The sequence below is a fragment of the Colletotrichum orchidophilum genome (genome assembly GCF_001831195.1).
Source record: "Colletotrichum orchidophilum strain IMI 309357 chromosome Unknown Scaffold_156.1, whole genome shotgun sequence".
Lineage (NCBI taxonomy): Eukaryota > Fungi > Ascomycota > Sordariomycetes > Glomerellales > Glomerellaceae > Colletotrichum > Colletotrichum orchidophilum.
This window is the reverse complement of record NW_019173112.1, coordinates 34,624-46,748: the sequence shown is the minus strand read 5'-3', so window position 1 is coordinate 46,748 and position 12,125 is coordinate 34,624. Positions and strand designations below refer to the sequence as shown.

At 55.4% G+C, this 12,125-nt stretch overlaps 4 protein-coding genes across 4 annotated transcripts; 2 read left to right on the top strand and 2 right to left on the bottom strand.

Annotated features, from left to right (window-relative positions):
* Positions 1-1,247: 1,247 nt before the first annotated feature.
* On the bottom strand, positions 1,248-2,894 carry CORC01_12520 (dual specificity phosphatase; the record flags this gene model as incomplete). Its single annotated transcript, XM_022624140.1, has 2 exons — positions 1,248-2,556; positions 2,617-2,894. 2 exons carry the CDS (start codon positions 2,892-2,894, stop codon positions 1,248-1,250), a joined length of 1,587 nt encoding a protein of 528 aa, XP_022469345.1.
* A 447-nt stretch (positions 2,895-3,341) lies between these two features.
* On the top strand, positions 3,342-3,455 carry CORC01_12519 (uncharacterized protein; the record flags this gene model as incomplete). Its single annotated transcript, XM_022624139.1, has 1 exon — positions 3,342-3,455. One exon carries the CDS (start codon positions 3,342-3,344, stop codon positions 3,453-3,455), a length of 114 nt encoding a protein of 37 aa, XP_022469344.1.
* An 808-nt stretch (positions 3,456-4,263) lies between these two features.
* CORC01_12518 (uncharacterized protein) lies at positions 4,264-6,589 on the bottom strand (the record flags this gene model as incomplete). The annotated part of the gene is made up of 3 exons (XM_022624138.1): positions 4,264-4,714; positions 4,766-5,800; positions 5,901-6,589. Coding segments are annotated over 3 exons (2,175 nt in total), but the record flags the coding sequence as incomplete, so codon positions are not given.
* A 4,557-nt stretch (positions 6,590-11,146) lies between these two features.
* CORC01_12517 (uncharacterized protein) lies at positions 11,147-11,419 on the top strand (the record flags this gene model as incomplete). The annotated part of the gene is made up of 1 exon (XM_022624137.1): positions 11,147-11,419. One exon carries the CDS (start codon positions 11,147-11,149, stop codon positions 11,417-11,419), a length of 273 nt encoding a protein of 90 aa, XP_022469342.1.
* Positions 11,420-12,125: the final 706 nt, after the last annotated feature.

The following is a 12,125-nucleotide window of genomic DNA, read 5'->3' as shown; positions in this document are numbered from 1 at the left end:
GTCAGACTGGAGTCTGTCGCCCACTGTAACTAGAGAGGTTCACAAGGCGGTAGGTACTTGATTGATCATCCAAACTGAACCTGATTGTGCGTGTCAGTTATCCATCCTTCACGCCTCCTGTCGTCTTCTAGGTAATCAACTCATCGGGCCTTTCTGACAGTATTCAAGCCGACTGTAGTAAAGATGACATTGAGTTGAAGAAATACAATCAAAATGAATTTTTTTTTTCATACGACAGAGCCGCGTGAGAGGCGAAAAACCCAAATGTTCCCAAGGGCTCTCCTATAATTTTTGTTCACTCGACGCGGCGGTGGTCACCATTGCCGGTTCTGGAAGGCTGTACAGGGGCGTTTCGCGAATGCAGTCCTAGATTTCGTTCCTCTCAAAACTTTTTCCTTGATGCATTTATGCCCAGGTTTTGGAGTGTTTGAAAACCTGGTTGTAGTCTCTCCAAGTCTATAACGGATGAGTTCAAGTCTGATCAAGTCAAAGTGTACAGACAACACCGCATTAGTAGAGACTTTCGTAACCGAAGAACCCGCGATTCCCACAACGTTTCCAGGCCTTCTCATTCTTTCTGTAAATACAAAAAGAACAAACCGCCCCTGAGCCTTTACCCTTCCAGCCTCGTCAGGTTCATGCGATCGTATCCTTGCCATCCCAGTATCCCTTTCGCCTCGAGCTACGTACACGCACTCTTCGAGTAGCTCAGAATTCCAACACTAGGACCAACACATTCATTCATGACCTAAATTGCCATGTGAGACCAAATCCTTGCGATTTCAAAATTCCTTCGGCCTCAAACCAAGTCCACCATAAGCTCTACGGATAGCCGCAGAGCATAATACTAGAACCAGTACATTCAGCCATATCCCAGGGTGCAATGTGAACCCAGATCCATCAATCGGCACTTCCAAGAAAGTAGAAGTCGGGAAAATGGTAGGCGGGTTACATCAAGAAAACCTTCCAAATGTTCAGTTTACACGTCACAATCCAACGACAAGGTCAAGTATACGCATACTTCAATACTCATTGAGGAATTGTAGAGACAAGTCTCTATGCCATCTAGGAATACCCTCCCTTCTTTCCATGTCCTAGGCTGATGCAACCGTATATGTCATGCAATCCTCCCCTCCCCCCTCTTGCAACGCCTTACCAAACACACCTCTCCATGCACGAATGGCGTACCAACCTAGCCCAAGCTCGATTAAACCCAGACTCCAGCCCCAGATTCAATGTTCCCCCTTCTACAGCCTCCCCGAGCCAGGCGGCATCCGGATCCCCATAGACGCCATGCCCGCCGCGCCCCCAGCCCCAGGAACCCTCGCAGCAACCTCGTCCACGCGCCCCTTCTGCAGACTGAACCCCGGCGTAACCCACCCGCCGCAGCTGCACCGGAACCCCCGCCAGCTATACCTCCCCACGGCGGCACCGCACTTCTGATTCGGGCACGACAGCCGCCCCTCCAGCGTCCCCTTCTCCAGTTCCTCCCTCATCCACCCCAGCGGCTCCACAAACACATGTCCGCACGGCTGCTGCTGCTGCGGCCGCCCCCTGGAGGTATCAGGCTCATGATCGAGAACGAAGCGCGGCGTAGCCAGCGTCTTGCGACACTTCTTGCACCGCACCTCCATTCCCCTAACGCTCTCCGCCTCCTCCTTGCTCGTCTCCTCGTCCTCGAACCGCAGCCGGCTCGGCGCCTGGCCCGCGGCAAGACTCTCGTCAATCTCCCTCCGGAACTCCCACCGCTTGTAGATCGGATGGGACGCCACGTCCTCGGGGCACCCCATGGCCCACCACATCTCGAGCTGCCGGATGAAGCCCAGGTTCGGCTCCGCAATCTCCCGCGTGTTGCGGACCCACTTCACCGCGGCGGCCACGGCGGCCGACGCCCTCTCTTGCGCTGCTGCTGCTTCGTCGGCGGGCTTGGATGCACCCCCTACTGATGTTCCCTTTTGCGCGGCGGCGGTCGAAGTCGCGGACCGGCCGAAACGGGATGGATGTTTCCAGAGGAGGTAGGCGACGACGACGGAGACGGAGCGGGACTTGCCCATGGCGCAGTGGACGTAGACGGCGCCCGGGGTGTCGCTGTCCGGCCTCTCTCCATTAGAGCCAAGGTTCAGGTCCTGGAAAAGGGGGACAGGGGTGATGGCGTCCGGATCCGTGGGCTTCGTCGCCGCCGCCGCTGAAGCAGTCTCTTTCTCGGAATCGGACTCAGTTTCCAGGTCATTGACCACGGCCGCCTTCAAGCGTTTGGCCTTCTCCTGGAAGCTCTTGTCCTTCTGGGCCTCCTCCTCGGGCCAGTCCACGACACTCGTCTTGCTGCTGCCAGGGTACAGCGCATCCTCGATGAAACGCACGGCCTTGGGCAGGTGAACGAGCAGGTCCTCGTCCTCGACGTCGTCGACGTCGATGACCATATGCTTGTAGCTTTTTCCGTAGTTCTCCCAGGTGTCGGTCTCGCTCTTGAGACCGGCAGGGTCGAAGCGCAGCACGGAGAGGATGTGCGTGATGTTGCGCCCCTTCAGTGCCGACGGGCGGCGCAGTGCCCAAATGCTGAGATACGATGTCAGCGAGCCTCGCAGTGAAGAAGACGAATGGGAGTATATGTCTCACCCGCCGACAAACAGCTCCTCGTCGCCATCGATGCGATTCATCGCCATCTCGACGCAGCTTTGCTTCAAAAGTCGATGTAAAGCTTCAGTTTCCTCGCTCCCTTCAGGCTCGCCCGTGTAGACCTCTAGAGTGTTGGTCGGTGCTTGTCTTGCCGCGTGAGTTACCACATGTGCCGCGTCTTGCAATCCTGCCGTCGTCGTTGTTGTTGTCGTCAAGCTTGACTCGATCTCCTTCAATCGCTTCGTCACGTCCTCAGTTGAGACTTGACCACGAACCATGCGAACAGCTTTATCGATGAAGGTGCAGAGGGCAACTTGGCGCGAGGGACCTGAGCGTAGGTATGCAAGCGTGAGTTCCCTGCTGTCTACGGATGTATGGGTAATAGAGAGGAACAGAAAGTGGCTGCGTCGCAAGAGGCCCCAGGAGACCCCTCTTGCTTGCCAATCTCAGGATGCGACGAACACTGGTGGTGGTAGTTCGTGACGAGAATGACGCAGACGTGCTGGTGGCTCGGCCTGAAGTTACTCTAGCTTTGTTTCCCAAAATACTGCCGTTGCCGAAAAGAGTCTAGTGCCCACATTAGATCTCGTCGGCTGGTTAAGGTACCTGGCTATAGGTACGAATACGTACCCTCACTCGGCCGTGGTGGAAAGAAATGTCCGGCGAACCCTTCCCCCGCCTGATTCCAGGGGGATTGGAGGAGATCACGCGCCTTCGCCACATCCATGTGGCTTGTAGGGCTGAGATCATGTGACGTTCTGTTAACCGGCGGCCTCACTGCGGAATGCCGAATTGCCGTTGATGAAGCCTCAAGGCGACTTGGCGTTCATACAGAGTAACTCGTTAGGTAGCATTTGTTTGTTTCTTCATCTATCCGTACTTGCATGGTGCTCTGTTTTTTTAAGTCCTCATCGACCACCTGATTCCGACATGACGTAGCACACAGCCAGGATACAAACCTGCGAGACCAGTCAGATCGCTTGGGTCATAGTATTGTTTATCATTTGTTTGAACTTTTTACTCTTTTCTCACACTTGTCCAGCTTGTGTTCCCGAAACCGACAAAATACAACGCCGGCAGTCTCGCTGCCCGACGTGATATGTCTCTTCTAGTACCAATATCATTTCATCGTTCCACTTCCCCAACACTGGCTCGTTGGCCTGGTATTTCCTCCAAATGAAATGCGCGCAAACAACAGCCTTGGGCTGTATTTCTGGTGCCTGAAAGCTCCCAATAGCGACCACCTATACTCCAAAAGCCCCAAAACGTGGATGCTTCCAATTGGCCAGCCCATCAACCCTGTGTGAACGCTGCCCATGCCCTTATGCTTCAACAAAGTGCTTTTACGTTTTTTATTACCCACAGCGCCGGCGACAGAATTTCTGGTCAAGCGGTAGAGGTGATCCTTTCATTCCGTCTCAGACTAGGAAGAAACGAGTTTTCAGGCGCCGTAGATCAGCGGCCCTCTCCAACTTGACCGAGTTCTCATTGTCGAATCGTCAACTCGCAATCGAACGTACTAGTTGGACGCTGCGTGTCAGGACCTTGGTTCGTTGTCCAGAGATTTCGAATCCAATGGATAACCCAGTTAGCCAAGTCGTGGACGCCAACCAGTCCTCATCGGTAAGCCGCGCCTAGGAGACACGCTCATCTCGGAGTCGGATCCTCATCCAACATGCATGCATTCTCCAGCATGTTCGTCCATTTGCCGCTAGTGCCTGCGTGGCTGTGTTTGAGGTGCTGCCGGAAATGGTCTGCACGGAAGAATTTTTTGCTGCTGTTGCACTCCCGGAACTTGTGAACCTCTTGAAGATGGCGGATGCGCTCTTCCCAATCCTGATCAGTGGCGTGGCGAGGTGCTGAGGCACCGGGACCCCTACCGTTTCTAGGGAACTCCTCGCCACAATAACCACAGGAGTCTGCTTCACCGGGGCGATTGGTGCTGTCGTGGAAGGCTCGATCATAACCGTTCAAGGCCGAGCAACTCCAACTGTGTCTACGGACATGAAGACTATTTTGGTGCCGCTCTGCCTCATTCTTGTTCTTGAATCGATTTCCGCAGAACGAACACTCATATTGCTTCTCTGCTTCGTGGGACCTATACTCGATTAGCTAATCAATTATAGTAGTTCATGAGATTTGGACTTACGCCAACTCCTCCGCCGACTCGAATTTCTTGGGTTTCTTCGGGCAACAGTCACACATGAAGAATCCCGAAATCTTAGTCCCACCAGGCTTGCTTACTTCCGTAAGCTTGCGGGGAGAAGCGAGAGGCCGGCTTTCGCTGATGGTCCGCTGGTGGGATGCCCTGGAAAGGGAGCCGCGGGGTGAGGGGTTCAGCGACATCGACGCACTGTAAGGAGAGCTGCAGCTGGGGTCAGTTCCGCCGGGTGAAATACCCCCTGGGGAAAGGCCGCCTGGAGACACTCGGCCGAACGATGAGCCAAGCAGGGATAGGTTGGAGCCATAAGAACCGGCGCGACCGGATGATGGCGACGGAACAGATCCTTGAGGAATGACGGTTAGCCGAGGCGTGGGAGATCCCCTCTGATTTCCATCGCGGCGACGCAGCAAGTCACCTTGGCTTGTAAAACCAAGGGGTACGCTATCGTCGGGGTCAGCGGATGCACGTCGCTTCGCTCCAGCGCCGTCGTAGTGAGCTCTCATGGGATCCTCTATCCGCAATCTTTTCATTGAATTAGTCTCTTCCATTTCCATCTCATCCACTTCATAGCTGTGGGATGATGCATCGTCGCTGTTGTTCCTCCTCGTCCTGGTTGGAGGCGACCTGTCCAGATCGGAGACAGACCGAGGTGACCTGTAATCCTGACTGAGATGGAACGGCTGGCTTCTAGGGGAGGGCGAAAGAGCAGAGTGAGGAGTCTGCGTGTACCTGTCGGGAGAATCCAATAGGTTTGAAGTTTTTAGGTGAAGTGGAAGAGTGGTGGTGGGCACGGAAAGCGGAGGCACGCGCAGGTCGCCGGACAATCTCCTTGAGAACGAGTCGCTAGTTGACGATGTGCTCGACGCACTGAGGAGCGAGCCTATTGGTTTATTGTCGAAGGTTTTCAGAGGTGCCAGCTTTTTCTTCATGTCGCTGAAGGCGTCGGCGCCGGACTGGAATTGGAACTGGTTGTGATGCAGACCAAACCCGGCGGAAATGCTCGGCAGGGAGCATTCGGACCTATCAAGGTGATCATGTTAGATGCGCAAAACCCAGACCACGGCCGATTGTGCCTTTTCACAAAAATACGGCGCCACAGATGGGATTGGGGGTGTCCTACCTCGTAGAAGCCGAAGCCGAAGACGAACCCATGCTAGCATAGCCCTCATCGTGCCTGTGACCGGATCTCATGTAATGTGGCCTGTCATCCAAGCTTCCTAAGCTGTCGTGATAACCATGTTCTCTAGGGCTGTATGATGAGGGATCGCGGTAGTGTTGTCTGGGCTCCTGGTGATGCATGTGCGGATCGTCGAAGGGGAGTCGCGGCGGCGGCAAGGGCGGCGGTGCGTTAATTCTGTCGTTGGAGCCGGGAATATCGACAGAAGAAGAATATCTGTTAAAGGAGTTGGATCGGTCCGAGCCTCTTGGGTTCGAGTCTATATAGATGCTCGGGAGACCCGCAGGCTCGTATCTTGAGGATGTCTCCATGATGCCGGCTTGTACGTGTGCAGTCCCGGCTAAGAATTGACAACTCCAAGCTGAAGCGGCGCCACTAAGGTTTATACTGATGCAAGCACGGGCGTCATGAGTGATAGGCCGGAAAATATCTAGGGTTCTGATCGCGGTGGGATACGAGAAGCGTCCGAGGCCAAGGCGGTCGTCTTGGAGGCCGTGGGTGGCGATGGCAGTCGGGTTCGCCGTTGGTTGAGAACGGGGGCCAATGCAAGTCGAGAATGGCTGTCTCTGTCGGTCTCTCTCTTGCGTCACGCAGCGGTCGGGGCCGGGAGGAGACCGAAAAAGGAAAGACAAGACTAGACGGAATCGAGCAAGCCGGTGCGAGTCGAAGGACAGGAGGGAGAGATGGAGCAAAGTCGATGTGGTTGGACTAGATGTATAATTGTTGAGTCCGACGGTCTAATCGCGGGACAAGGAGAAACAGATCAGGTCCGGACGGCGTCGAGGAATGCGAGGAGCAAATGTTGTCGGAGCAAGCAGAGTGGCCGGAGCTGGGGTGGGTAGAGTTCAGATCCGTCAGTCGGGTCGTTGGGGGGGAGAGGGGAGACGACAGCTGAAATAAGAGGCGATTGTGTGACGACGCCAGCTGCTGTGTAAATAAAAATAAAATAAAATCGGCACCCCAGCATGGCAAGGCGAAGAGGCGACAAGGTACCTACCTTTATGAAAAAAAAAGGCGGGTGAGCGAGTCGAGTGGAGGAGACGACTGGCAAGGAGAGGAGAAGAGAAGGGGCGAGGGGAGGGAAGCTGTCGGCAGCAGCAAGCGAAGCTCAGAGGTAGCGGTAGCGGCCCAGGGACCCAGATGGAGGCACATCCAAACCTCCAACTTCGGCGTAACGTGGATTGGAGAAGAAGCCCCCGGCTGGTTCCTTTTTACCCCCCCAGTAGGGGAGACAGAGAGACTGGACTGAGAGAGTGGTATCCGTAGCACAGGGCCTTACAGGGCAGGGCAGAAGGGAAGGTGGAGACGAGGAAGGCAAAATGGAAGGGAGGGAGGGGTGGGGGAAGGTGACGGGAATGATTGATGGGAGGGAGGAGGGGGGGGGGGGGGGGGGGGGGGTGGGGGGCGGGGGGGGGGGGGGGGGGGGGAGGGGGGAGGGGGGGGGAGAGGAAAGGGGGGGGGGGGGGGGGGGGGGGGGAGGGGGGGGAGAGAGTGGGGGGGGGGGGGGGGGGGGGGGGGGGGGGGGGGGGTGAATCTCTGTCTGTGGACGGGTAGGATAGCGGGACGCTTGTTCGGCGAGCAGCCCTAAGAGGAATAGAATGCGGATGGGGACTGACTAGCCGTACACCAGGGAGCGCGACGGTTGGCGTGTGGCTGTTTCTTGTAGTCCGTCGTCTTAGTGCCATGCAAGCACATAAGCTGCAATGCAGCCCTGTCTGTCAATTTCTTGTTCCGCTTCCCTCTTCCTGCGTCGGGGTGTGGATAGCTGGCTGCAGCAGTAAGGTAGGGGAGGGCGTTGTTGCTCGGATCGAGCGTTCGAGGGGAAGAGAGAAGGATGGCTGGGGACAGAGAGTCATGGGGTGGGACGGGGTGCGTTGATGTCGATGCGACCAAGGCCACCCAGGCGATATAAGCATAGGTCAGTCAAGGTGTGTATGCCGTGCTGTTAGCCGCGTGGGCTATCCGTACCCGGGCAAGGTGAGGCGATGAATCTAGAAGGCTCAAGGAAGCATCCGAGTCGGGTTGAGTCGTTGGAGGGAATCGAGGACCGCGGGTGAGGAATGTGTTTAATTTGTCTTTCTTGATGACATTCGAAGAGGTGGGTGCTATGGCGGCGGTGATGGCGTGCGGTGGACGGCGCCCTGGTCGTCTGTTTTGCCCGGTACCAATCTCCCGACGGAGGTTTGCCCTGGGCAAGTATGAGCCGTGAATCGCAGGCCTGGGTCGGACGAGGATCGGGGTACCGGTAGCACAACAACAATGGAACGAAGAACAAAATAAGTCAAGAATGGGATTGTGCCCGGGCGATTTGTCAGGTGTCGCGGGCGGACGTCGACCCAAGGCACCGTCCCTTAGTAAGGATCAGTGCAGAAAGATACGAGTCGTTAGGAAAGTAGGCATCCGCTCCTTGAGTTCAGCTGAAGATGGCCAGCCTTGCTTGCACGCTTGTTCTGTGCACGAGATGGAATGGCGTGTGAAGACCGAGGCGGGAATGCAGTGAATTTGAAGTCGACACAGATGAGATGGATGTGATGGATGTGATGAATGTGGTCATGGAGACGATGACCAAGCAAGTTGCCGGGGGCTTGTTACCTGGGGCAGACGACGGGCAGACGACGGGAGAAAGGCACGCTTCGAGGGAAAAGGGCAGGCAGAAGTGCTGCTGCCTCTTTCCCTCAATCCTTCCCAGTCCACCTTCCCCTTCTCCTTCCCTATTGACGAAGCCACATGCACCGCAAGTGGGTTGGCGTGCCAGGTAAGAAATGTCCGTAAGGCAGGAGCGACGCGATACGATACCTTGAGCGTACGTGTACCTCAGAGCATGCACAAGACCAAGGCGGAGGAGTCAAGAAAAGCAAGAGGGGAAATGATGCGAAACGGGGACTTTGGTGGGTTTGCATCTTGCAGGCTTTAGGCTTGACTTGCCTGAGTTGCCTGCCTGAGCTAAGGTAGGGGGGTGTTTTGATGCTGAGCTCATGCTGATGCTGATGATGATGCTGATGCTGATGCTGATGCTGATGCCGCACCGAGAGGGGGAGATGGATGACCCTGCTGCATCGTAGGCATCGAATATTGAGAAGAGAAAAAGTGACAAACTGCAAGTCTATGTCGGCCCCCCAAGGCATCGGGGTGAAGAATCTGGAGATGGCCGGCCTTGAGGACTTACACCAAGGTAGTAAGGTATACTAAAGTAGGTACTTGACCTGGATGGAGGATGCATGAGGTGAGTGATGGATGCGCTTCCAGTCTTGGACAGCAGGTAACCGGTGGTCCTGGTCCCGTCTACGGATAACTCACCCAGGTTTGCAGCTACTCGCGAATGCATTTTCCCAAGGACATGTACAGATACTTCGCTGCCGCCTCCGTTGAAAAGAGGAATGTGCGTCCGCTCAAATGCAAGCAAGGCGACACAGGGCAGAGCAGGGCAGAGAGCGGGTTCCGTAGATTCCATTCCATTTGCTGCGCGCTCCTGACGCATCTCTCCCGCGGTCCAGTCTCGTGGCTGCAAAGACCATGGGTATCCGATCGGGACTAGCGCCGGTCCACGACGACGGGGTGAGAGAGTGGGAGAGAGCAGACAAGGCAGGAGCAAGGATCCGGCAGGGCAAGGCCCAAGACTCAGTCCCAGACGTGCAGACCAAAGCTGGAGGACAACGGCCACCGATAGCCCAGGTCAGGAAGTTCCTCCCGTCGAGAATCGAGATACGATCCTGGGCTTGTGTTTACGCGGTTCCTTTACCTCCGTATCCGTACAGAGAAGAGAAAAGCACGATTAGGTAATGGAAGTGTGCTCTTGCTTTCGTTTCCGTTCTGACTTCCACTGTCATCTTCACTCTCATCCTCATCCTCATCCTCAGTCTCACTCCTACTTCGACGCCCCATCATTTTCAGTATAAGCACATAAAATCAGCGTGTCCATATCGGCCTCATCTCATCCCCTCATTACCCATCATGTGTTTGGCCCCAGTGACACAGTCACGGCGCAGCAAGACAGTCGCACCTCTACCTCTCCGTCTATTGCTTGCTGTCTGTGTCTCGTCCACTGGTCAAGGACGAATAGGTGGGGCTAACTAGAGGCCTGAGAGTACGGATACCTTACCATGGTATGGATACGGATTTGTTCTCTGGATGGAAAGTCTCAGTCTGGAGAGAGGGGCTACTCGGTAAGGCAAGAAGGAAGGGGCAGATTGAGTCGAAGGGCCAAAAGGGCGTGGGGAAGAAACTTGAGATTGGGGGATGGGGGTGTGTGAAGGGCAAGAGGACGAGGTCCTCGCCCACATCTTGCCCGCTGGGCTGCCCAAGCATACCTTACCTAAGGTAAGGTGCTAAGGTACCACCTAAGGTACCCTGCCAGAGGGCGTGGGGGATGCGGATGGAGACTATCTCCACACCCCAATGTTCAGGAAGGAAAGGGGAAGCTTCAGGAAGAGGGTGTACGATTGAGCCCTGCTGGCCCTCCACTTGCCTCCCACACACGGGAAGGCAAGAGCGAGGGTGGGATTGGCACTGGGGAATGGGCCAAGGTGAGTGGATCCAAGCACTACGTTCCTCACAAACTGGAAACCTCGGACCTCAGGTTGAACATGGCCTAATGGCGAAATACCCAGATGTCTTCCATTGGACTGAGGTCTCGTGTGTCAACTTGTCGGGACAATCGCACTGGCATCCGCCGAATTTAGAAAGAGAAGCACGCTCTCAAGTCTTTCCGAACTCAGTAAACAGCTTCCATCCCAAGGTCAGGTACCTGACCTTATGTCAAAAACGTATCACGCCTGCCTCTGCGACCGTAGCAACGTAAAAGGCAGGCGTGCAAAGGGCAATACGATACCTGAGAGAGAGAGAGAAAGCACCTGACCTATGAATACATTGGGCATATTGAGTAGTTGCACGACTCAGCGCTTGCACTTACCGCAGGTTGACGAATACACCGCCCGCACCCTTCCACTCGTACCTCTGTCGAGGCCAAGTTCCAGCCAGCCCTACGCCTTGCTGCGCCTCCATCGTCAACTCCAATCCCCTCCGATTTAGTCTCTCCCTCGGCTCATTCTGGAGCAACGCTTCTGCGGTCTCGTCTCCCCGGCACGTGCAATCAGTCAGTCGTCGTCTGCCTGGCTCGCCCCATCATCACGATGTGTTTCTAGTGCTTCCACATTCCCCTTCACTCAAGCAGAACGAGGCAAACACCGCCAATGGTGGTCAGTCACCACTCATTGAGGCAGACATTGGCGACGATCAGCCATCACGTATTGCCCACGGCACGGGTGCCCATGGTGCCATGCCATGACCTCAACCTCACCGCATCTATCAATGACCTCGACTCGAACCGCCTCCACACAGGCATGGATCTCGAGCCATTCACATCCCTCCCTCACTCCACCGCCAATCAGTTCCCATCAGACGTCGGGGCACTCCACGCCAAACCCATCCCACCTTCAAACGAATACACTACGCTGGACCTCTAGAGCCTTATGCAATCGGCCCCGTGTGGGTCATCGTCCGGCATTGTCAAGTAGCGATCCTAGCCGTCGTCGTCGCCGTCGCCTCCTCGCCGTAGCCACCGTCTTCATTATCGGTTGCAAATGCCGTCTCGACTTGCTCGTCTGTCGAATCTCTTGCTCCAACTCGCCCACCTTTGAAATCCATCCGTATCCTCACAAGGTTTCTGGTCACCAGCCTCCAAGCTTGATGCTGTTCAACATAGGACACCTGGAAAACGGATGGCTGGCTGACGCTCAATTCCCAAAGTCCCTCCCACCGTAGCAAAGCAAGCACAGATTTCCTGCGTCATTGCCGCATATTGGAGCCATCTCATCACCAGCCTGTGGTTTCTTGTTTCGGGGATCCACATCCATCAAAACACATCGGTAGACCATCGCAGCAAATTAACGGCAACCGCGGACTCCCCAAAACGAGGCACAATGTGCCGCGACGCCATCTTGCAGATGTGCATTTCGACCCCCGCGCTAATAGATCCGCATTGGCAGCGCCTCATGGTTTCAATCTATCAAAGCTTCGCAAGATATTTATTCAGAGGCAAAGGACAGTCTGAACGGTTCGAATTCTCCGGCTTGATTTGGTTAGATCAACAACCTTCAGGTTGCGGCACCGATGCGGCTACTTTTCAAATATCGAACTGATCATATCGAGCTTCCCGCAGCCGACGAGACT